Source organism: Brienomyrus brachyistius, chromosome 8 (genome assembly GCF_023856365.1).
Source record: "Brienomyrus brachyistius isolate T26 chromosome 8, BBRACH_0.4, whole genome shotgun sequence".
In the NCBI taxonomy this organism is placed as follows: Eukaryota; Metazoa; Chordata; class Actinopteri; order Osteoglossiformes; family Mormyridae; genus Brienomyrus; species Brienomyrus brachyistius.
The window spans coordinates 1,630,380-1,654,977 of record NC_064540.1 but is presented as its reverse complement, the minus strand read 5'-3'; the positions used below and the strand labels follow the sequence as shown (position 1 = coordinate 1,654,977).

Below are 24,598 nucleotides of genomic sequence, written 5' to 3'. Positions count from 1 at the left end.
CAAGTCACGCTATTTGTTGCAAAGCCACTTCAAAGCAAAGAAAAAAACTAGTGAAGGTGATACTGTGTAAACACCATCAACCAAACTCAATAACGGAATAAATTCCAACCACATGCAAACATGATTCAATATTTATTTTCAGATGCAAATTCAACAACTCTTTACCTTCCTTTCATAGAGATACACACCTCTGCTATAATCTGGTTTACAGACTAAAATCATTTAAGATGATGCGTCAGACAAATTATTAATTCTGCAGCGGAGTTCAAACTCCACCGACCCGGCTCTCTCACATCAACCATCAGCACCCCCCCCCCCTTTCACTATTCATCCCTAACCACTGGTCTGGACATCACACCAGGCCCTTTTTTTTTGCAATCACAAAAGCTTATCGTAGATAACGGAAAATGAAGATTAACCAAACAGGGCCCCCCCCTGATGTCCCTACCATCAAATCCTACAAGACATTTTCCCCACAGTACAGAGGGTTGGTATTTCTTAAATTAGTTAAAACACTGTAAAAATCTAGCTCATGTATAGTTAGTGCAGAGGGGTGAAGATCAGTTGTTTAATGAACTGATGGAAATGAGTCGCAAAGACCATTAGGTATTCTGTGGTGTTGGCAGCACACGACGACAGGAAGTGGATGGGCCAGGAGGAAGGCCGGCCGGAGTCACACCAGCCTCCGCCTCTTGCAGTCGCGCTCCATCTGATCTCCCAGCTGAGAGTTGGCCGAGCCCAGTGGGGACACCATGTTGAGTATGGGGTCCTCAGAGGCCTGTCCAAACAGGGCCAGCAGCAAGGCCACGCCAAATCCTGTGGCGCGCTCCCCCTGCAGGTGAAGAGCTGTTACAACAGGATCCACTCCTGACCCACAACGCAAGGTGCATACAAAACCCAATTTAATGGGCATTCGGTGGCAAAAGGAGGGGACTAAAACACAGAAATCTGGGTTTACAGATCTTCAGTAGAGATGCACCAATTGTGTCGGCCAAATATCAGTATTGGCCAATTGTTGAAAAGGAGTCGATATACAAGTTTGCACACCCATGTACTTAACAGCTGGAAAAAATTCTGTTGTATGGAATTATTTTAATGTCGCTAGAAATGCACTAAAGCCAACACTAAATGCACAAGCCAGATCTGAGTCCCCCCCATGAACCAATCATAGATCACATTCGCTACGGTGATGGAACGCATTTGCAGTTTTTCACGCGTGCACCCCGAGATCCTTTTAGCTCCTGAGCGCCTCGCGCTGGCGCTGCGGTGACCAAAGCAGACGGGCTTGCAGGAAGAAGGTGCCGCTCATCCCGGAGGACCCCCGGCATGCCAGCAGGGCATTCCCCTTCTCTCGTTTGGACTCCGGCTTTGGTGTAAGCCGCCGACAAGGCCCGGCTCCAACTGGAACATTCCGCTAAGACGTGGCCGTTTACATCTTTTTCACTGTCAATAAAATACCACGCTTTGCCTAATTGGAGGTTAAATGTGCGTCACGGATTTCATGGGACTTGCTGGCCTACCGGATCGTAAATTCCTGCTTTAAAAACTAAGGCGATATGGGGGGGGGGGGGGGGGGTGGGTTACAGGTCGGCATGTTTAGCTGTGATTCCTATGGCTATGGGCATGAGGAAACATTTCACACCCAGCTGTGGCAGCCGACTGGGTCTCTTTTTTTGGGGGGGGGGGGGGGGGGGGGGGGTTACTCACAGTGTGAACTGGGGAGGCGATGTCCACATGCACCCAGACGCCCGGCCAGTCGAAGCCCAGGTGTGAGCCGATGAAGAGCCCTGCGCAGGAGCTCTGAGCATTCTCACGGTCCTGCCAGACGGAGACAGACAGCTTGCTGACGGAGCGCCCCCTACAGCTACCCTCCATATCAGTTCTACTTTCATTTCTGGTGAATAAACAGAAGCGCCCTGACAGCTTGTCCTTCCACGCGACACCTTCAAGACAACCCAAAATCCATCCACATCACTATTCCAGGGTAATGCAGATGAATCCGACTAAACGCTGAAGTCCCTGCAATCATGCAAACTCATGCCCTTTTTCCCAGGCCCAAGAAATGAGGAACTAGGAAATACAAGCTCACTTCCTTATTAATATATAATTAGAAATTTGCACCTGCAATGTCAGCAGACAGAACAGTTGCCAGGGCAACAAACCCCTCAAACAACTTTGAGTGTTAAGTCGCTACTGAAACCTTCCCCACTACAGATGAACAGAAGCTGTTTGATCCATCACAACTGTTCCTGAAATTTCAAGCCTTTTAAATGTTTTCATAGAATAAGCAATCGAAAAGTACGGCATATAAGTGTTAATTAACCGTGTCAAGCACCATTACACAGCAATACATACAGAGGGAAAATAAATTTCAACATATCAAGGTTGAAAAAGGTTTTTATATTCGGTTTCTAGAAACTGACACATCAGCGTGACTTTTATAAAGGCAGAGAATGTTGACAGAAACTGGTTACGTGGGTGTTCCCCTCGAGGGGGGGGGAGGGGGGGCACAGAAGGCAGTGAAGCAGTTAGCTACGGCACAGGGGGGGTGAGCTACTCACAGCTACTGAGTTCTTCATGTCGGCCACAGCGGACGTGAACTCGCTGAAGTGCAGCTCAGGGCAGTAGACCAAGGGGTGGGCAAGGTCTCCGCTGCTGCGGCCGGCCCGCACGCAGGCAGCCTCCCACTCCTCACTGTTGGTTATGATCGCCGCGTGGTATTTCCCGGTGGAGATCCCCTGAAAAGCAGCACCTGACCTCAACAACAGCGACAAACGCTACCAGCACCGCCACAGGCCACTGAGAAGGTCTCCCACGAGAAAATGGCCTTTGCAGCAGAGAAAGGGAGGGCAGAAGCGCCGGATTAGGGCCGAACTCCACATCTACCAAGAGCCTAAGCAGGGAGCATTCAGCACGGCCACAGCTGACCAGCAGAAAGTGTAAAGCAGTCAGACGACGAGTGAAATGCGGCTATTCGCGTCGTGCGACAGTCCGGGAAAGGTGATCCCATTATGACCCAAAAATCATTTCTGAAAAAATTATGACACTAGGTGTGGTATATTTTCAAAAGTAACGCAAGAAGCAAGTTCACGCGATAAACTGGCAATGAGAGTATGAGACTGGGTGGCACAGACCTGCGCTCCAGTCAAGGTGGCCATGTCCAGGATGATATCTGCAGAAAGGTCCTTTCTCGCATACACCACTCCGTCGGACAGCACCAGCCGGCCCTCCGCGTCGGTGTTGTTTATTTCCACTGTCCTAGAGAGAAGGGGAAGCGACTTAACAGCCTTAACGCCCAGGCCTCTCTTGGAAGAGGATGACAAGCCTTTCCATGCTGGGACTAATTACACAACTGAATGAGTATCTCATGGGCTTGTTTCTTTGTTTACTATTCAACCAGGTCCTCAGAAAACAAAGCCACCACTTTGAAGGGGACTGTAGTTGGATTTGCCAATCAGGGGTGGCTCCAGGGTGAGGGGGCTCTCCTGCCAGAAACCGTCACACAAGCTCCGTAAGGCAGCCCACTGGCGCCGCCCACAACGCCAATTACGTCTGTATCCATGGCGACGGAATCATCAGTGTCGTCAACCAATAAAAACACGAGCTCGGTTTCTAAATGAGGGGCACTAGCACCCAAAAAAATAAAATGCCGACATTTGTTCGCAGTCAAGAACCAGAATGAGAAACTATGGATGACCTCATTCCCATCGCTTTCACCGCTAGTTAACCGTAAGCCGACTACGGACTCGGTTTAGACCGCGAGCACACGTGCGACACAGGCGTCCAATCATGCGCTCACTTTCCGGAGTACAGCGTGTGGATGTCATCAGGCCTTGTGGCAGCTGGACCGACGGCGTTCTCCGCCAGGCAGAAGATGGCATGGAGGGTGTCTTTAAAGCCCTGTTGGGGGGGGGGCACATAGATAAACCAAAGTCACAGACAGACGGCACCACCACATGACCCCAGCTCCGTGTCCGGACAGCCAGTGCGCATTCAGGAGGCCAAGGGTCACATCAAATGGCAGAGCTCTTGGGTGGGAGGGGGGCTCCGTTTAAACGCACAGCTCACCTGCTTGACGGCAGCTTTAAAGGCCCCGAGGACGGCCGCCGCCCCCCCGCAGTCCCTCTTCATCCCCGGCATGGTGGTCTGCAGAGGAAGCACACAGCTGGTTTGTACTCGTCCCTGTGCACGAGTGACATTAACGACACGTCCTGAAGTAACGTACTTGATTACTATGTAGTAGTCAAAATTTAGTATGCAAAGTATGGATGAGACAGCAGGCAAACAGCACCCAGATGACATAATACCTTCTGCGAAAATCTGAAGTATACACATCGACAGCTGGTACCCTATCCCAAAAGTTGTGTCAAACTGAAGAAGAAAATGTCCAGGGGACTTGGATATGCATTTTCTTTGATAGTTTTTAAACTTGGGCGAGTGTCGAGACACATCATTAATAAACATCCGGGTTGTGTGAAAGCATATTTGTCAATTACATTAGCAATTTGCATGGTTGAAACTATGCAACTTAATGGGTCCAACTATGTAAGTTGCGAACAGGAGTGTGTGGATAATGCACACCAGGTTAGGTGATGTAAAAGATAGCAACTAGTGTGCGTCCAAGTGCATGCATGCTGTCTGCATGTATACATACAGTATGCACTACATTAACGGCGGATTAGCAGGCTTATATTGAAACCCAGCACGTACTGTGTATGTTATTTTGTTTGCCCCCTCAGCGGTGCACTGAAGCTGCTGCAACCGCTTACCACCTGTCGCCAAGACATTTAGCAGTGTTCCTCTTTTTTCTTATTTTAAATAAGTTCAGTATGTTCTACTCAGACGCCCCCCCCCGACCGCACACACCTTTCCCTTGATACTGAGGCCACCTGTGTCGTACACGATACCCTTGCCAACCCACGCAATGGTCTGAGTGGCGCCCTCTGGTGTATGGCTGAGCACCGCCAGGGCTGGAGGGTGTTCCGCTGCTTTCCCCACACCATAAATCCCTGAGAGACGATAATGCCTTGATAAACGGGTCTCCCCCACTTCAGAGGGCACCATACGCAATCTCACGCCAGCCGTGACATCAAGTATTGTAGGAAGGGATCAAAACATTGTCAAGAAAAATGTTTTAAAATTTAAGCAAAGTTCTAGGCTACAAGGTATCATTTTCAGTTACAGCCCTCAGATACACAAACACCCAGTGTGGCCTTTGAAACAGGCTGCATTCCAGTTAACCAAAGATTAAACATGTTCCCAAAAGTTTTTCAAAAATGAACAAGGAGCACCTCCGAATCCCTTCTGTTTGAGCTCCTCTCCTCGAATGATGGTAGGAGCGATCCCGAGTTCAGCCCCGACAGCCTTGATCTCCTGCAAAAGCAGAGAAATGAAGACAATGTAAAGTAACACTTTTGATTCACAACTACGAAAGAAACAGAGCCACTAACAAAACCAAAGGCAGCCCACAGAAAGGCCCGGAAACAGACAGACAGCCTGACGTGGAGAAGAGTTTAAACTCGATCTCCGCAATAACTTATTTGGGAAGAACGTCTTCAGCAGAATTTCAGGTTGGAAACCTCTAACTCTGCCAGCTGGGAGTGTGAAATATATTTTAGACTCTCCTGGGCGTGTGTAGACAGCGACTACAGAGCCCACAGCAACCAACATCATTTGCTATCTGTAGCAAATCTGTAGCTTTCAGCTGGTTATGGCTAATGCTGGTAACAGTCATAACTGGTCGGATAGGGAACAGAGAGAGTGTTACTGGAAACTTGTATGAAGTAACTCATTTGAGACGACATCATGCGAGTGTGTATGACTGGAGGCAGAAACTACTTCTGCAAGTTATTCTCCCCCATGGCATCCGAGGTGCTTTTCCAGGAAATTCAGAACGCACAAAAAAACCAAACAAAAAAACAACACGACTATAGGTGTTATTTATAGATACAAATACGCGATCACACCTTGTAGCAGAGAACACGGGACTAAGATGGAATTTAGCTCGTTATGACTGTCATGCTGTTATCCATCCATTTTCCAAACCGCTTTTTCCTACTGGGTCGCGGGGGGTCCGGAGCCTATCCCGGAAGTAATGGGCAGGAGGCAGGGAACAACCCAGGATGGGGGGGCAGCCCATCGCAGGGTACACACACACCAGTCACTCACACATGCACACCTACGGGCAATTTAGCAAGTCCAATTAGCCTCAGCATATTTTTGGACTGTGGGGGGAAACCGGAGTACCCGGAGGAAACCCCACAACGACATGGGGAGAACATGCAAACTCCGCACACATGACCCAGGTGGAGACTCAAACCCAGGTCCCAGAGGTGTGAGGCAACAGTGCTAACCACTGCACCACCATGCCACCCCCTCATGCTGTTATATTTTTCATTAATTTTACATATTTGTTTACAAGATGCAAATTAGCATCGTACACGGCAGCAGACGCAATGACTTTGGTTTACAGCAGGTCTTAACTGTCATTGTTGCTGCATATGTAATAAGAGATTTCAAAACAAATTGTTTTCCTTGCAGTACTGAAATTGTAAGAAACCGTTACTGAAACCTTCAGCCTAAAATCATGAAATACAATGAAACATATCTGCTTAAAATCTTTTGAATTTCTATGATTTCCATAGCAATAATCATTTGAATATACAGTTACCTATAGCTTTGAATGCATAAGCTATAAGTCACTGCACCAGAAACGGTAGCACTGCATTTAACACTAGTCACTTTGTCACATCAAACACTAAGCTTCACTGCACAAAGACAATGACCTTCCACCCCCCAGCACAGAAACAATTCGCTGATGAAAACTATGTGTAGCTTATACAAACACCAGCAGAACAAAACCAAACCCATTTAAGTCTGTGAGACGGGATCAGAAGCAGATATGAGGGAAAGCAGGAGGTTATGGTAGGACCTTCTCCACCACCTGTGCAGTGCCACAGGTCGAAGTGACAGACAGATCATAAGTCTTAGCGCCAAAAACTGCAAAACGTCAACGGTAAGGGTGCATATTAATACAGATGTGTGGATAGTTACCAATCCCCCCAATCCTGCTATCCTAATGGACACCTCCACCCCTCCATACAGCACAGGGCCGGGACCCTAAACACAGAAGCCAGACTCACCTCCAGGAAGTGATCAGTGTTCATCTCACTGCAGGGAGTGTCGACTATCCGAGCAGCCAGCCTCACGCCATCAGCTGCGTTAGCCAGGCACTGGGGGGGTATGGGATAAACCGAAACAGATCACTTGGCAGTAGGGGGCAGCATATACCACAAATACAAGAAAAAAAAGGATTAAAAAGGAAAAACACACTGCAGTTTTACCTCCAAGGTTGTGAGGTCTAGGGGACCATTGTCCTGGCCTACGGTAATAAATTCCACTGTCACCAGTTTATTTTCGGTCCTGCGGGAGGCAGCTGAGCGGCGGGAGAAGAGGGGGAAGGCCCGGGCAATAGCGCAGGCAGAGGCAAACACCTCAGTGCGCTCACACACCATCTACACCAGGGGGCGACATTGCAGAGGCGCTCAGGATTTTTATACAGGACACCGGAAGCATCGGAGGGGTGAAACGGTACCGCACGCATCTTCATTACCATCTCGTGGACTTCGACTAGGAGTAGCGTCGGAAAGTTATGGTAAGAAAAAGAAAATGACCCAAGAAACGTCAGAATACCCAAAAAACATGGATCATGGGGCAAAAATTGTCCAAGACTTTGAAGAAATTTTTTAAATCATATATATATTTTTACCAGTTTAGGCCAATATCCTAATCCCACAGTAAGGCACCATTTTATATTCACTAATTTTATTTAATTTCAATTTCCATCTCTAACAGTCATACAAACTGAGCTGCTGTTCACATTACGAACATAACTATACGCAACACTGAGTACATACTCTGTGTAACGCTGTTACGATATCTAGCAGAGGCCAATGTTATTTTTTAATAAAGGTGCCCATTCAAAAACAATCAAGCCGATGTTACTTAGGGTCACAGCTGCAGATCGTCTGCCCACCCATGGCTTCGCTACCTACCAACAGTTTTTGCAGCTGCTTAGGGTTGGGCAGTATACAAAAATTATATGGTATATTGATAGAACCTCTAATTTTGTGTGATGTTGCACAGACTCCCAGAACTCACAGCTAAAAATCAAACCACCGAGTAAGAATCTCACGGGGAAGGTGATGGAGATGAAGTATCATTGTTACTTTGTTCTTTCATTTAAATTTTAAAACATTGTGAAATGGATCACAAGTCAAAAATATCGTAGATCGCGATATGCGTTTTATTTTCTTCAAGGGACCGGTTTGCATTTACAGCTGTGAAACACTACCTTTTAATTCCCCAAATAATTTGAATATAGCTTCAACTGTTTCTAAAGAGGATGTTTAAAAATAAAAAACAGTAAAGTAGTTCATCTGAATGAGCGATGAAGTTTTCACTTAATCTATAAACTAATGCATGATACATATACGAAGGTTAAGACCTAAATGTAAGGCTAAATAGTTAGAACTGTCTCCGGTTTCTCACACACATACAGATGATGTTACATTTTCTTTGGAACAGCAATAGTATGCTTGTTATTTACTCATGTTGGCACAAGGTGGAGAGTAATTTATGCAATTTAATCTAGGCTCAGTTCACATTGAAAAAAAGCAACTATATGCACTAATTACTATTTTTAAAATGTGCCTAAATTTTTTTGAATGCCCCAATACCTGTACGCTTACCCATGTTGTCACCCTAACAAGCCTTTCGCAGCCTGACACCTATAATGTAGTTTCAAAGTTACAGTTATATGATGTGCACTCTCTTATAAAAATAGGACTGGCATATTGTGATGACATCTCCTCCAAGTTTCTCAAGGCAAGATAGACAGACATCGTAACCCAAAGCACTGCTTGACATCCAGAGACAGACGAAAGCATAAGGGGAAGAGAGGACAGCGGGAGAGACTCACTACGATGCAGCGGTTGGCCCCGGGCGGGAGGCAGGTGCGCAGCAGGCGAGTGAGGAAGTGGGCAGCGGAGGGGCTGTTGTGCCTGCTGACGCGGGACGGCAGGGCAGCCACCACTGCGTGACTCAAGTACAGCGGGCAGCTGTCGGTGGGGTTGGGATTTAGGGCACCCAGCGCCAACTGCCATGTCTGCAAGGAAGCGGTATAAGTTTGTTAACAAATCAGCGGGGGGCTCATTGCTGAAAGGCCTGGATTTGTCCAGCTAGGGTCATGCTATTGTACCTTTGGGGAAGGTGCTTCATCTGAATTACTCCTATAAAATAACAAGCTCTAGATGCACGGGTCATAACTGTAAACTGTTTCAATAAATGTAAAGCAAATGATATAAAGGCAATATAAAGGTTGGAATAAGTAGGTAGAGGACCTTTAAACTCAGTTCATATCACTGACTGCCATTTTTTCCCAGTAGACTTCGACCTGTGCCATAAACGTGCAAAGTACACCCCAGTCTAAAACCGATTCACCTCTTATAAAAACTTACAGCTAACAATTAAGCAAATAAATCCTTAGTCCGCAATTTTTCTCGGTCAATGTACAGATACTCCGGGTAAATGGCCGAGAGGAAACGGGAAGAGACCCGTCATGTATACGTCAGCCACCAGAGACAGAAATAAATCTAGCACACACACACACAGGTGACATACAACCCCAAAAATGTCATTTTACAAGGCCGTATGGCAGCTGGAGTTGAAAACAGCCTGTATGTGTTATGAAAGGCTGAACCGACTGCTTAGTGAAAAAAATCATCAAGCCTATAAATGCAGGCAGTCTTGACAGTGCAGACCACAGCAGGCACGTCTGCAGCACGTGGTGGATTTACGGACCACCTCGTTCCCTGAAAAGTTACATGTGTGTCGGCGGGACTCCGTGCATACGAGACCCCCCGACAAAACACGCCTGCATTATGCTTAAATACCTCCTTGCTGACGACCGGCTGTAGCTTCCCTTTGACTTGCGCCCATGAGAGTTGCTGCAGGTTGTTCAGCTGGCCGAGAAAAAACACGGGGCGGCTTTGAGGCTCCGAGTCTCCAGCAGACGCCTTGAACTCCAGCACCACGTTCGCCATGTTTGTGCTGAAAGGCCGGCGAACGACTCCCGACCTCTTGCCGAGCTTCCCTCGGGCCAGCGGGAGAGCCCCAAAGTAAACCACTGGGTGAAAGGAAAAAACAAGATTGGTCACCACGCTGCCTACAGCGACAGGCCGAAGTCAGAGAAACAAAAAGAGGGCAGGCGCTGGTGACGTCACCCGGGACTTACGCAAACACTCCGCGCCGGTTCCACCCTTCGTGGCGTATAATGGCGTCGCCGACGTCCGAAGAACTCAGAAAACGTATACCTTTAAGTCTCGACTATGATTTAGCAGTGTTTCTCAAAAGTGTTACCGTCATATTAATCTTAATATGACTTTATTATGTTAACGATCACTGATTTGTTTATATTCCCATAGTCACAAATTATGCAGTCAGTAACTAAATTGTTACTGTATTGTATTGATTGGGTAATATAGTCTGCTATTGGATTTTGTTACAGGGACAGCTATGAACTTAATGAAGGGAAGAAAGTACATAAAAAACACTTAAAACAAACTACATATAATAATTGGGTCATCCATCTTCCAACTCCAATTAAGTCTTATTAGTCAGCCTGGCTGTACTATAATTAGCATATAAAGAACTGTCATCTTCAAGGATTCAAAACCAGTGCGATACCACAGCCCTGTGCCTGGTAGACCATTATAATGATGGGTCCGTAGGGCAAATCAGCGATAAGTCCCAAGTTAAGGAAAACCATCTGCGGAAGTAAGTTCTAGAAACACCAGAAAAGTGTTAGTGGTTGAAAGGGTAACTAATAACATCCCAATTAAGCACGGTCTCTGGGGATATTTAGCACAATAACTGACATTCAGGTCAAAAATAAACTCACAGCTTCCAGTCTTTTAAATACCCAGATGGTCATCTTTATTGAACACGGACATAATTTGACCGGAACAATAAGATTTAAATAGGCAGTATGCATTTGCACAAAGACTTCAGTTCACAGTGGAACAGTGTTTGTATTTTACGGGAATACTCTTTAGGTAGAGGTTCTCGGACGGAGCAGCACACCCGTTATCCTGTGACAGTTTCCCAGGTACCTCCTATAATTCGTCAATCATTAGGAGTGATGCAAAAGTACAAAATTAATATTGTGTAAGATTGTCTCATGGAGTGCCATATTTCAATTTTGCTATTTATCGCCAGACTTAACACATCCTTTACTGTGCAGTCATACAACAATTTCATAATATATGCAACTAGCATTCAAAATACATAACAATCCCCTCCTGCTTGTTGAACACTAATGCCAGTTTTTTGGGATTGTTATTCATAACTTTGTATTAAGGCTTGAAAGAAACATTGTCTGTACCAAGCCAAAACACTAGGATGAAAACAAACATTAAGCTACAAGAAAATCGATATGGAGTCAATCTGTTTAATATCCTGCTAATGTAAAAATACCTACGCAACAGCGTAACCCAGAAGGCAATATATCCAGTTATTCAAAGTAATATGATCATCATAAATATTTCTGCATTTATTTTTTTTTAAAAATCCACAATCTTTATAAAACCCCAGCAGATATACAGTACCATCATGACATTTGAATGCATGTTCACAGACAGAATTACAATGCCTAGATAATTTTACATGGCATTTTTCACAAATAGAACAGGGTACAGCAAATGAGTCTTCCGCCATTTTAACCATCCCCGATTTAACCGTCTGTTTACCTTTACCAAACTACGCATGGTGGAATATTCCAAAAGAACTCGTACTCTGCTGCTGTTGCTCTTGGTTCAACACATTGACCAAAAAAAAAAAAGTTCCTGGGGATGTATGTGTAAAACACCCGCCCCTCCCCAATTGTTAAAAAAAAAAAAACGTTTGTGTTTTCTTTTATATATGTAGTACAGATCAGTACCAGCTAATGAAACACTGGGGAATGTATACTTATCATCAAGCATTTGTCATGTACAATTAATTCACATAGAAGAAATATTGATGTGAAAAGACGTCAATTTTAATGTTCAGTGAAAAGGTGAGAGACAACTCCCTGAATGTATGACGCATTTATAATTGGGGGGAGGGCAAGCGAAGCACGTTTTTGGAGCGCCCCAGGAACAGGAATGATAAAGACTGATCTAACACTGAGCGGAGCATCTACAACAAACTCCATTTTCTTAACATTCTGGAGAATTTTGAGGCTGAGACAGATTCAAAGCGCCTTTCTGAGGAACTCTGGGAACAGAAGCCTAGGTTTAACACTTTCTCATCTAAATAAATATTTCATCTTTCGCTCACCTCCCTAAATGGAGATGAGCACCAGAGTATGGTAAGATGTGCTGCATTTCTCCCATTGAAAGATCAGCTATCCTTGTTCAGGACCCGTGCTGCTTGCTCAGTGTGTAATCGAGCTGACCTTTCATAACATTACCACCTTCAGGCTCAATTTTCTTTAACCAACCCCATTAAATCAGAAGCCACAGACCATAAAACTTAATATATTTTTTACACTTACAACTTGATTTTAGACTTTAAATAAATATGATTTGAAATGATACAGAATAACGTATCAACAGACAGAGGAAAGCATACTTCTCAGTCTTTCAGTATGTGCACATCGGTTGAAGAGATCCAGAGAGACAAATAAGGGGAGGAGGCCTTAATGCAGAGGAGCGTGTGGTGCGGGTAGTCAGGCGGATGTTGACCACTGCAGTGCCACCCCTAGATCTCCTTTTCAGTGTAAACCATGTGTGCAAACGTTCACAAGACTGAAACAAACACAAAGAAAAAACAAAACAAAACAAAAATCGACAAAATAAATCTCGTGGTCAATTAAGATATGGACCTCGTTAAGAAAGCCACAGATGCAGAAAGGAGAAGAACGGAGGAAGGCGGTTCGGCGAGGCCACAGGCCCCATCGTCGACCACCGGCAATGGCAGGTGGCCTGCAGTTCAATGAGAGGCCCAGGGACGAGCCGAGTGTGTAGTGCTTTGCCTTTAAACATGCTGTGGCATGAGGTCATGGCTAACTAGACAAGGGATGCGGTTGTTCCACAGTGTCACTGCCCCTTTTTTGGGGTGGGAAACATCCTTTCTACCTTTTTTTTTTAATCCAGATGAGAGCAGCCTGGTTAAAGGGGCAGGCAGTTAATAAATAAAAAGGGATCCTCCTGCTTTGGATTCATGCATTTTTACAAATTCCCGAACTTTTGAAGTATAAGGTGCCAACAGGACGCAGCAACTGGCTTTAAGTTAGACATGTACAGTGGCTGATTAGATCCAATTTACATTCGGAAAAGGCAGCTCTGATTGGATGACACACAAGACTTTCACACACACAGAACACATACACAACACGCCGTAAAAGCATAGAACCCACTTAACGTAATTTCACACCGAAAAGGACAATTATCAGGATGACGACGATGACAAACAGAATTAAAATGAATAGCATCTTGCGGTTCTTCTTCTGATATTGTTCAGCCTGTAACAAAAGAATGAAAGATTGAGATGAAGATTGTCACAAAACTCAAATGTGGGCTAAGGAGCTTCAAGTTTCCAAAACATCCTGCATTTGTGTAACTGTTACATCCATCAATTCATTTTCTTAAACATACATACAACACAAGGTTGGATGTTTCCACGAAGCAGAGGGACTCCTTGGCTGGAATGCCAGTCCATCACAGAGCAGCACCACACAAACTATGGGACATTTAGACACTCCAGTTCACCTAAATTTGAACTGTGTGCTTGAAATACATGGATGACATCCTGTTACATGGATACAAGAACCCCTGGACTTAAAGGCCTACTTTCTTAATGACACTGTATGATATATTCATTTAAATTTAGTCTGGCAGAGTAAAGTTAAGACCCTGCAGGTCCAGATTGGGGAACGTGAGGATCATAACGACCATCAATGACCTTTGAGACCTGATCTTCAGGGCATCAGATCTGCCCTAATGCAACCTGGAAAACATGAGAGCTGCAAGAAGTCAACAGGATGATAGGGCCAGACATCCCAAAGCATAAACACCCGGATCAGACACCAAGATCTGGAACGGACCGAGATGACCATCTAGCACAGTCATATTCCATAATGATGACGCATATGCTTGTATATGAAGGAGAACTCTCAGCAGCCCTTGTTGCTGAGGAGTAACAAGGTTCAGCAGAAATGATGAGGTACTGAACTGGGTTTGAAGTCAACTGACCGCATGTCACCCTGGTGGTCGGGCAGACACCCGTTTATAGGTCTGACCACAGCTCTCGGTGCGTGAAGCTTGCACACTTTCCTTATGTTTGTGTGGATTCCCCTCGTAAAATTTGGTTCGAGCGAACTGGTGATGCCTAATACCCGACAGAGCATAACTCTGAGAGTGCGTGTATGTGGCATTGGGTCTTGAGCACGCCCTGCCTCATGTCCCCCACCTTCTGGGGGAAAATCGCTGAATGGTTGGACTAAAACTGCATTAACAGCACCTTTAAAAATGTCAGGACGGTTCACTCACAACACATGTGCATGTATTTGTCGGTAATGATCAAGGCTCTGTGATCACAGGCTTTCCCGGCAGCACCTCCTCACCTTCTGCAGTTGTTTTAATCCATCGTCCGTTTTGACGCAGGCTTGCTCCACGTTGAAGTCGATTCTGTCGAGTACAGTGCCCTGACAGCGAGTGGGAAACAAAATTCTGCTAAACTGTAACCTTTCAAAAATCATCGCCCCCCCCCCCCTCCGACTGGATACAAAACTGTGCCCCCGAACATGCTCGTTTGCAAGGTTAAGTTCACCATCAACATAAGCAAAAACCGATTTGTATGGCTACAGCAGCAGAAGTTTAAAAAAAATGTAAAAAAAATTAAATTCAAGTAAGTTCAATTTTCCCTGTTTTTGAGATCAGCCCATATAAGTTTTTCTGAAGCCTTGCGGTGAATGAGTTGACTTACATTTCACTAAAATATTTATATGGACAGATTTGATGTAAACGCTACCAACATTCTCCACCAAACCAGCACACAAACTTAGTCAAATTCCACAGTGAACCGACAAAGTTCATCAAAACCAGGCTATAGGAATCTAACTGACTCACTCGCATACTAATGGCTAAGAACAGGCAACCAGTCTCAGTCTGGTTCATTAGTCAACTGGCTTGAACTTGATACCAGCCCTCGTTAGGTCCCAACGAAAAGGCAAAATGAATGTCCCCACCAGATTAGCTATCCATACTGGGAGGATGCATCAGACACCACACACCTGCTCCACCACCATGGAGGCTAGATCCCGAAAGATCTCGTTGAGGTCTGAGATGGACTGAACGATTTGCCGGATCTCCCGCTCTCTCTCCTCCACCATAACTGTATTCTGCTCCACCAAGAGCAGCTGGTCGTCTGTGAATCCCTGGAAGGACGAGACATCCCATAAACAAAGGCGTTGACGGTCCATTAGCCACAGCTCTCTGATTTTGGAACAGAAGTCAAAGCACAGCAGGAGACACTACTTTTCAACTGTTTAAAAAGGTCTTTTGCGTGTAATTTAGTAGTATTTCACCACTAAAGCGTCACATGGCTAAAGAAAATTGAATACTACATTGATCTATTGTTTGGATTACAGTTACATATTTCATACACATTACAACCAACATTTTCCAATACAGAATATCAGCTTAAAAACTGAGAAAACTACTTAATTTTTTAACTATTCAACTTCACACAGCAAAATAATAAATATTTAACCCATTGCAACCATAGCGTATATGCACTAGCGCCAGGTCTTGTGAATCTAAGCTGTCTCTCACCCGGTCATAGAGGGCCATGTCTTCATCCTCCTCCATAAGTGGGCCGGACGTGTCAAAAAAGTGCTTAGACCGCTCCTCTCGATTTTTCATGCCTGCATAAAATCAATAATAAAAGGAATTTAAAAGCCGACATGCTAGGAGAACGTCCAAGTGAGAAAGAAGGGGGATGAGGAGAGGATACGACGCCTATGAAGGCAGGGCAGGGGCGGCTCCACACTCACGTTTCAGGTAGTCAGACTGCGTGTGCCGGAAGCTGGTGGACAGGTCCTGCAAACTTTGGGCCAGAGAGGACACCACATTGCGGAGCAGACGCTCCTCCTGCTGGGTGCAGTGGCCACAGCGAGTCTGCAGGCCGGTCACAGAGCGCTGACAGCGGTGGAACATCTGGGGAAGGCCAGGTCGTCCATTTTTAAGGAGCCGGAGGACGACCGCCGCCAGTGTAGCCGCCCCGCAGCCGCCCCGCAGCCGCCCCGCAGCCGCCCCGTGGCACCTTACCTGCGTAATCTCCTGCGTGGTGATCTCAATCGCATGCTCCTCCTCACTGCTGTCGTCCAGCGTGGGTCGGTTCATGTGCTTGTCGTGCAGGCTGGCGAGCTCCTTCATCTTCTGCCGTATCCGTGTGATGTCATACTGAATCTGCCGGACAGATGCACGTGACGGCAGGTTAAAGGTCACACGAGACATTCTCAAAAAAAAAAACACATTTTTTGACGATTCAACTCGCTTATAAATAATCAACAAATTAATGCTAGCTTAAAGTGAATCATCAGAAATGGTTGAAAACTAGTTTCTACTATGTACCTTTTGATCCCTGTCGCTTTAAGAATTAACGCCTTCCTTCCTCACCTACCTCATCCACCCCATCCACCCACTTTGGGGACAGCCTTTTGGTGACTCCAATAGCAGCTTCTGGGTCCAAACTGACCCCCGACACCAGAGCCATGCGGTCGTCGACCAGCTGACACAGAGGGGTAGTAGACAATGGGAGGTGGGGGGGGGCAAAGTAAACGGTACAATTTTTTTAACATACACTGGTTAATCAAAAGACATCCTGAACTATTTCACAATGGTACTGTGACACCACCAAAACAACAACAACAAAGCAAACCGAAAGGGACTAACGAACTGGGGACATAAGTAGTGTTTTTTTCTACCAGTAAACAAAACACAGCAAAAGAAAAGCCAACAAGTACAAAATAATACTTTCAGTAGATCTAGATTCTTCTTTTTTAAAAAAATAAAAAATAAAAAAAAAATAGGTACAGAGAGGATCAAAGACACTGCCACTGTTAGGAGAATCATGGGAATCAAAGTACCTCATCCAGCTCCTGTGATTAGAGGATCCCAGCAAAAGGCCCATCCAGTGGGGAGAGGGAGATAAGCGAGGGGGACAGGTGTGAGAGCAGATGAGCAGAAGGCGCTGTGCAGAGACGGACATGCGGCTCAAACACGCACGCACACAGGGTGCAGCGCGCACCTCGCCTGCCGTGAAGGCAGGACGACGGCACGGACTGGCAGCCGTGCAAAACCGTGACGTCAGCACATGAATGAGGTACACACTCAGTGAAAAAAGATGATGGTGATGATTATGTCAGCACATGAATGAGGTACACACTCAGTGAAAAAAGATGATGGTGATGATTATGTCAGCACATGAATGAGGTACACACTCAGTGGAAAAAGAGCTGATCTTCAACCCGTGAGCTTAATCACACTGCTTTGGAGTCAAAGAGGATTATTCAGCTATATTTTTATGCATGCGGGGTCAGGACAAGAACCGAAAGGGCTGGTTAATTAATGCAGAAGCTCGTTATGAGCCCAGAGCTGACAGGAAATGCCATTTCATTTTGATACCTCAGTGACACTGAACGCTGAATCATATGGAATGAAAGCTGTGTTGAAATGAGCGTCACTAAACACTGAAATAAACACTCAAAAATCCCAAGGCGATCATGCATAAAAAAAAAAAATGTTTATGTTACAAATGCTTACAAAAATGATAGAGTAAATTAGTGTGATGTTCTGAAAATGCTGTAGCCAATATTTTGATTTTTGTCTTCAAAAAACATTGGCAGGAGAACTTACCACTGTACTCCCTAAAAGTAAAAGTCAAGTTTTTAACAACTAGCTCTAACAACAAGTGCCCTTGAGTTACTGACATTTACATAAATAGTAAATACTGTCTGAAGAGTAAGATCATACAAAGTGGAAACTCGCATAGACAAAACAACATTCTTGAGGCACCTCCCTCTGAAAAGGACTAAACACCTCAAGCAGAGAGAAGCATTTATGGGGGGAGGGGGGTAAATTTCAGTGGAGAAAAGACGATGAATACAAGTGCATAAAAAGAGAGTGAGAGAAAGATGGAAAAAGCAAAGTATTGTCACAGATTTGTTTCTGTAAATTCACAGGATAACAACCCTCTGGGCAGTACCAAGTAACCAGGCACCAGAACTGGAAATTTACGTAAAACTCTCTATTTATGACAGTTAAATCTGTATTAAATCAATACTGCCAGCTTTTCATTTGATTTACAGAAACAACTCAGTTGGATTTGCAGTTAGCAAAGTAACTTGTGGCCACTTGAATTTTATGTAAAGGTTTTAAAAACACACACACACACAATTTTCTGCCTGATTAGCAGCAAAACTAATGATCAGACAGACAGACCAGCAATTTTAAAGCAAGAATGTTTTACAGCAAGGCAAATTAACAAATGTGAGCACATGATCACATATAGCAACAAATTAGGATTGGAGTATAACAGTTGCTTGCGACTGGCAGTTCTAAAATGGATAATTTTTATAAGTGTCATGATATATTCATGATATCGTGATATATTCAATATGTGTCATGATATATTCATTCACAGATTTATAGATAATCAAGAAAATTAAAATGCAAGCAAAAAGGAACATGGATATGGTCCTAATGAAGTACTAAAATCGTGACTGTAGAAGACTGAGGAAGTAACTTGGGAGGCTGAAATGGCAGACTTACATTACGGATTGAAAATAGACATTCGGTATGGTTTAATACAGTATGGGAAGCTTTTAACAAAATGGATCTGCAGCGAGCCCAAGAAAGTTCTGCAACTGGCCAGCTCACACCAGACAGCAATATCTCTCACAGTGACATCTTGAGGCCCCATGAGCAAAATGCATGTTCTGGACACTGAAGATATGCACCAGCCAGAAAATATTTAAGGTAGGCGGGCGATCGCTGGCAGCAAGCAGGGCCTCCGGTAAATCGTTTCCATGAAATCAATCATATAAAGCAAATGCTTACCCTCCAAATTTTGTCAGCATTATTACTGTAGTGCAAGTAACGTTTCTGAGGTGGTAACTTTTCAAAATAACATCCAATACGTGAAAAAATTAATTATGCTCTGAACATAGTTGAAAGGCCACGCTGTTGAAATGTTTACAAGTGTAAACTGTATACTGCCCACAAACATCATAATATCCAAGTTTGCATCCAAATTAGATAACACCAATTTTTAAAGGATATCTACATAGAAACAAGACAAAACAGATTGTTACGATGGTCTGAACTTCCAGCAAACACAAACTGAAACACTCATAGCAAGAACACATCAGCATGATTCCAAAAAAGCAGGCAAACCGCATGCAATATATATATATACACACAACAAGCAGGCATATTAAGATAACAGCAGCAAAACAAAACAGAGGCAAATCCCATCTCACATCCCTAAATTAAGAGCAATCAGAACAATCAGAGCAATCAGAACACGATGCTGCTGTATTTGACTTGGGTGATTCAGCCTCCTGCCCGCCTGCAGCTGCCTTATCACTGCAATAAATTTATGCCGAGGTCCAGGATTTAAATTGAACACTTGCTACTAAAGGTTAACGAAAAAACCCTTACAGAAGTTCCCTTTGCGCGTCTAGCTGCTACATATTTAATAAATTTACTCGTCTCAGAAGCCAAAAGTCAAGTGGAAATGAAAGACCAGCCTCGTTGACCATTCCATGGTAAAATTTTAATGTACACGCTGAAATAAGAAAATGGATTATGGGGGACACACACACTTGGTCACCTTAGCCCCCTTCTAAGGGAGTGACTCCCAATCAGGGATGCGCCGATCCACATTTTTCCAGTTACGATCTGATTCTGATACACAACTGCTGATGCTGATACAGATTCTGATACAAGACCTCCTATTACTTTAATATTTTAATATAATAAATGTGTAATATATATTTATACTTTATATATATTCATATTTTTTTAACAGCCCGGGACAGCAACTCCCAAATCATACATTGCCTTTTTTCATATTGCTCACGTTGTCTCACACAATTGCGTGTGCTTTGTTTAGTTGGATGTGTCATTAAACGCTACTCCCACCTCAAAGAATTTTTTTTTTTGCCATCTAAAATGTGAAAGAACTGTTGTGCGACTGATTGTACAAATAGATCTAACACAAAATAGGAATTATGGTTTTTAGAGACTGCCAATAACTAAACGAGTAAGTATATGTGACATGGATCGGTCACATATCCTACGGCCAATACCTGATCCGCCAAAAACGTCTGGATCGGCGCCGATACCGATACAAATCTCTACTCCTAATGTAAATTTATCTCCAGAACCAAAAGAGTTAAAAACCACAGCACATAAGGCATAGATATACAAAATGTAGATGAAGTAAGACACACATACAATGATGAGAATATCTGCATGACTCTGGTAAACACTCCTGTCAAAACTTCTGTCAGTGGACTTTCCTGTAAACCTTTTGCTTGGAAATTTAAGTCTAGTAATTTAATTTCTTATTGAATTCTACACATTTCCCTCATGAGTATGTTTGCCTTGCACTGGCAGGGTCAGGTTAAATTCCTTGTCAGTCATTTGTGCCCTGATTTTCCCTGAACTAAGTGCACCGATCAGCAGAGAATAAAGACATTCACGATCTCTCAGAAATGTGGTTATTTGCTAAATAAACCGAAAGACAGCTGCAATAAAGACACCTCAAAGGCAAAGCCGTAAGTAACTAGCTTAAATAAGTGCTGCCCTAATGCGTAGCATGCTGGGAATTCAGCCTGGGCCCCCCTGTGGTACATCTCTCTAGTGATGTGGGCCACTGGTACATTTTTACTGTACTTTGCTAACCAACACAAGCATGGGAATGTAAAAACCTTCCCAAAGAGAAAACAGCACCATTACTCTCAGTCATCCCTACGGAACAGCAGAGTAGCCTCGAGGGGAGAAGCCCAGCAGTGTACCTACGCATCATTAACACCACACAATTTTATTCTAGAATCTTCCATCATTCACCAGGATATTGCACTGTTTCAAAATTTAACCCATTAACCTTAATAGATTTTGCTGCATATCCTTAACAATGCTTTGTTGTTTGAATCGATCACAGGCATATTTACCTGCTGCTCTATATGCACCTGTGAGTTTGCCTTCCACGCTACTATATAAGGAATTTTCTTCTCTTGTGTACACAACGGAAAAACACAAGTAAATATTTACTACTGTGATTTGCGTTTTAATAGTAACGTAACAGCATTATTACAGAGTTGTCATTTTTGCTTTATGACTCAAACCTGTCACTACTGCTGCAGTCGTTCATTCACACTGATGGTCAGAGAAATGAGGCGACGTTTCATTTCCACTTTAAATCGTCGAAATTGCCAGTTAATTGATCAAACTGATAACTGCGTCAGCGCAAAGAAAACTGGAAACACTTAAGGAGACTCGTAAAATCGAGAAATATCCGGGAGACTGGCCTGGCAATACAGGGATAAATGGACAGGCAGCTGATGTCAGCTTGAATCCTATCGTTGAAATGAAGCGCACAGGCACTTTAATACGTATCTTACGGACTGTATTTCAAAATAACCGGAGAATAAGCGTGACGTCCATTTCTTAAAATACTGAAAGGCGCATCCTGTAAACCAGCCTTTACAGCGGGCCTGGATGCGGTACTTAAAGCGCTGCGTCTGAATTTAAATACACTTGCGATTTTATTACTATTATTATACAATGAAACCTTAAATCTTGTCTTCCAATTAAAAAAAAAAATACATAAAATACAAATATCCCAGAATGCAAGGAGAAGCATAGTAATTAACGATATGGACTCGTAACCCTAAGGTGGCCGGGTCAAATTCGAGGAGAGCGGGTTGTACCTCAGGGGAAAGTACTTGACCCGAACGGTTAAATGCTTAGTGCAATTAACCGATAAAACCGTTATCAGATGAAACGACAGTTAAGCAATTTAGATGCACAGGAATATTAAGCAATCACATGCAACAAGCATTTGTTCCTATTATTGCCAAACAACCAAGTAACATAGTATATTTAAACTCGAAAAAGCGGGCGTATTCCATAACCCTGGATCATCCATAACATACAGCCCAATAACAAAAAGGCACGGAGCATTTATGCGTTTATCCCTGCAGGCCAGAACCAACAAATAATTTAGTTTGTCAGGCTGACAGCAAGCCACTTAGCAGCACAGCGTTAAACAGGAGATTAACAACATTAAGCGGAGCAGCAATGATCTCGCTACCTAATATTAAAGAAGGATCACCTAGCTGACTAGCAAACTAACACACACACACACACACACACACACACACAAAAAGTCAAAACAATCCAGACGGTTAACGTTAGACTCACCGCAGCATTGCTACGTGTACTCAGATCACGACGGGGCTCGTGTGTACTCACTTGCTCAGCCAAAATCTGCCGGTTTTGGATTGCATTGTTCCGCATTAATAAGAAGGCATCAGTCAGGCGCCTAGTTGCCATGCCTCCCTCAAGCAATATGGATGTTAACTATTACTACCTGCTAAATAACAAAGCAGTCCCCTCTGGCTAGCCGGCTAGCTAGCTAGTTATTTAACTAGCCAAACACCCAGAGAGACTCGCCCTCAAACCTCCTAATCCGCACGAACTGGACGGTACGTACGCATAAAGAGCGTAGCGTTTTAAAACACAATGCAGTTTGTCTTTTTTATGGTTAGATTCGGAGCAAAGATTGGGTCATGTTATAGCCTGGATGTGATGGGAAGGCGTAAATACAGAACTCCACGGTTGAACTTCCCTTAGCTCTCCGCTTAGCTGCGACATTCACCGGACGTGACCGCGACCGGAAGTGATGGATGTGGTGCCTACGGAGACTCAAAGGGGTCATAAGAAGTTCGTAACCGCTGTCCGCCTGAATTAATCGATGTGATTTATTACAACTGTATCTAATATTATGTCCCGCAATTAGCCAATTAATGGATCAGGATTGTGGTGAGATTGAAGCCTATCTAAGGAAACTCAGAGCACAAGGCAGGGAGGGCTGTATGTGGCTCAGCAGTGTGTGTGCCATTGAACGGAAAGTCACCGGTTCGAATCCTTTTACCAAAAACTTAATGTCCTCGTTAGGCCCTTAAGACAAGTTTCCTTTCTGTGTATATGGAGTTAGCTTTTTCCTCCCATATACAGTGTTATGCAAAAGTTTGGGCACCCCTGATAATTTTCATGCTTTTCCTTTATGAATCACTCGTTGTTTGGATCAGCAATTTCAGTTAAATATATCATATAGCAGACGAACACAGTGATATTTCAAAAGTGAAATGAAGTTTATATGATTTACAGAAAGTGTGCAATAATTATTCAAACAAAATTAAGCAGGGGACTGATGAAACTAAAATTGAGTCATTTGGACATAACAAGGGGCGGTATGCATGGCGGGAGAAGAACACAGCATTCCAAGACAAACACCTGCTACCCACAGTAACATTTGGTGGCGGTTCCATCATGCTGTGGGGCTGTGTGGCCAGTGCAGGTGCTGGGAATCTTGTTAAAGTTGAGGGTCACATGGATTCCAGTCAATATCAGCAGATACTTGAGAACAATGTTCAGGAATCAGTGACAAAGTTGAAATGGCGCCGGGCTGGATACTTCAACAAGACAACGACCCTAAACACTGCTCAAAATCTACATTCATGCAGAGGAACAAGTACAACGTCCTGGAATGGCCACCTCAGTCCCCAGACCTGAATATTATTGAAAATCCATCCATCCATCCATTTTCCAAACCGCTTATCCTATTGGGTCGCGGGGGGTCCGGAGCCTATCCCGGAAGCAATGGGCACGAGGCAGGGAACAACCCAGGATGGGGGGCCAGCCCATCGCAGGGCACACTCACACACCATCTATTACTGAAAATCTGTGGTGTTATTTAAAGTGGGCTGTCCATGCTCGGAAACCATCAAACCTGACTGAACTGGAGATGTTTTGTAAGGGGGAATCGCCGAAAATACCTTCAACCAGAATCCAGACTCTCACTGGAAGCTATAGGAAGCGTTTAGAGGCTGTTATTTCTGCAAAAGGAGGATCTACTAAATATTAATGTAATTGTTCTGTTGGGGTGCCCAAATTTATGCACCTGCCTAATTTTTGTTTAAATAATTATTGCATACTTTCTGTAAATCCTATAAACTTAATTTCACTTCTAAAATATCACTGTTTGTCTGCTATATGATATATTTAACTGAAATTGCTGTTCCAAACAACCAGTGATTCATAAAGGAAAAGCATGAATATTATCAGGGGTGCCCAAACTTTTGCATAACACTATGTATATGTGTGTGTGAGCAGCCAAATAACCGTTGCCCCTCCAAACCTAGTTACACAGTTAGACTGATCTGAATGATTGTTTTTCTCATACAGACACTTAGACACACAAT

General features: G+C 44.0%; 2 protein-coding genes across 4 annotated transcripts; both read right to left on the bottom strand.

Moving 5' to 3' along the window:
• Positions 1 to 119: 119 nt before the first annotated feature.
• Positions 120 to 10,274, bottom strand: npepl1 (aminopeptidase like 1). The gene is made up of 12 exons (XM_049023146.1): positions 9,954 to 10,274; positions 8,981 to 9,166; positions 7,344 to 7,514; positions 7,143 to 7,232; positions 5,292 to 5,373; positions 4,867 to 5,009; positions 4,069 to 4,146; positions 3,800 to 3,900; positions 3,135 to 3,258; positions 2,562 to 2,738; positions 1,708 to 1,818; positions 120 to 832 (listed from the first exon to the last, which is right to left on the bottom strand). Exons 1-12 carry the CDS (start codon positions 10,101 to 10,103, stop codon positions 674 to 676), a joined length of 1,572 nt encoding a protein of 523 aa, XP_048879103.1. The 5' UTR covers positions 10,104 to 10,274; the 3' UTR covers positions 120 to 673.
• Positions 10,275 to 10,969: 695 nt separating this feature from the next.
• stx16 (syntaxin 16) lies at positions 10,970 to 23,053 on the bottom strand. Of its 3 annotated transcripts, none has more exons than XM_049023152.1 (8): positions 22,536 to 23,053; positions 16,726 to 16,833; positions 16,371 to 16,511; positions 16,097 to 16,259; positions 15,876 to 15,967; positions 15,335 to 15,478; positions 14,666 to 14,746; positions 10,970 to 13,564 (listed from the first exon to the last, which is right to left on the bottom strand). In XM_049023152.1, the coding sequence occupies exons 1-8, from the start codon at positions 22,665 to 22,667 to the stop codon at positions 13,460 to 13,462; spliced, it is 966 nt and encodes a 321-aa protein (XP_048879109.1). In that variant the 5' UTR covers positions 22,668 to 23,053; the 3' UTR covers positions 10,970 to 13,459. The 3 variants fall into 3 exon arrangements, with proteins under 3 accessions (XP_048879109.1, XP_048879110.1, XP_048879111.1); XM_049023153.1 differs by having other exon boundaries at positions 22,587 to 23,051; XM_049023154.1 differs by having other exon boundaries at positions 17,192 to 22,678.
• Positions 23,054 to 24,598: the final 1,545 nt, after the last annotated feature.

Coding starts and splice junctions, on each gene's coding strand:
- stx16 (XM_049023152.1), bottom strand. CDS start 22,667: ATGGCAACTAGGCGCCTGACTGATGCCTTCTTATTAATGCGGAACAAT. Junction 16,512..16,725: donor GGGTGGATGGGGTGGATGAG/GTAGGTGAGGAA, acceptor TCTGTCCGGCAG/ATTCAGTATGACATCACACG. Junction 15,479..15,875: donor ACATGGCCCTCTATGACCGG/GTGAGAGACAGC, acceptor TCGTCCTTCCAG/GGATTCACAGACGACCAGCT.
- npepl1 (XM_049023146.1), bottom strand. CDS start 10,103: ATGGCGAACGTGGTGCTGGAGTTCAAGGCGTCTGCTGGAGACTCGGAG. Junction 9,167..9,953: donor AGCCGGTCGTCAGCAAGGAG/GTATTTAAGCAT, acceptor GCTTCCTTGCAG/ACATGGCAGTTGGCGCTGGG. Junction 3,259..3,799: donor CACACGCTGTACTCCGGAAA/GTGAGCGCATGA, acceptor CCTTCTCTCTAG/GACAGTGGAAATAAACAACA.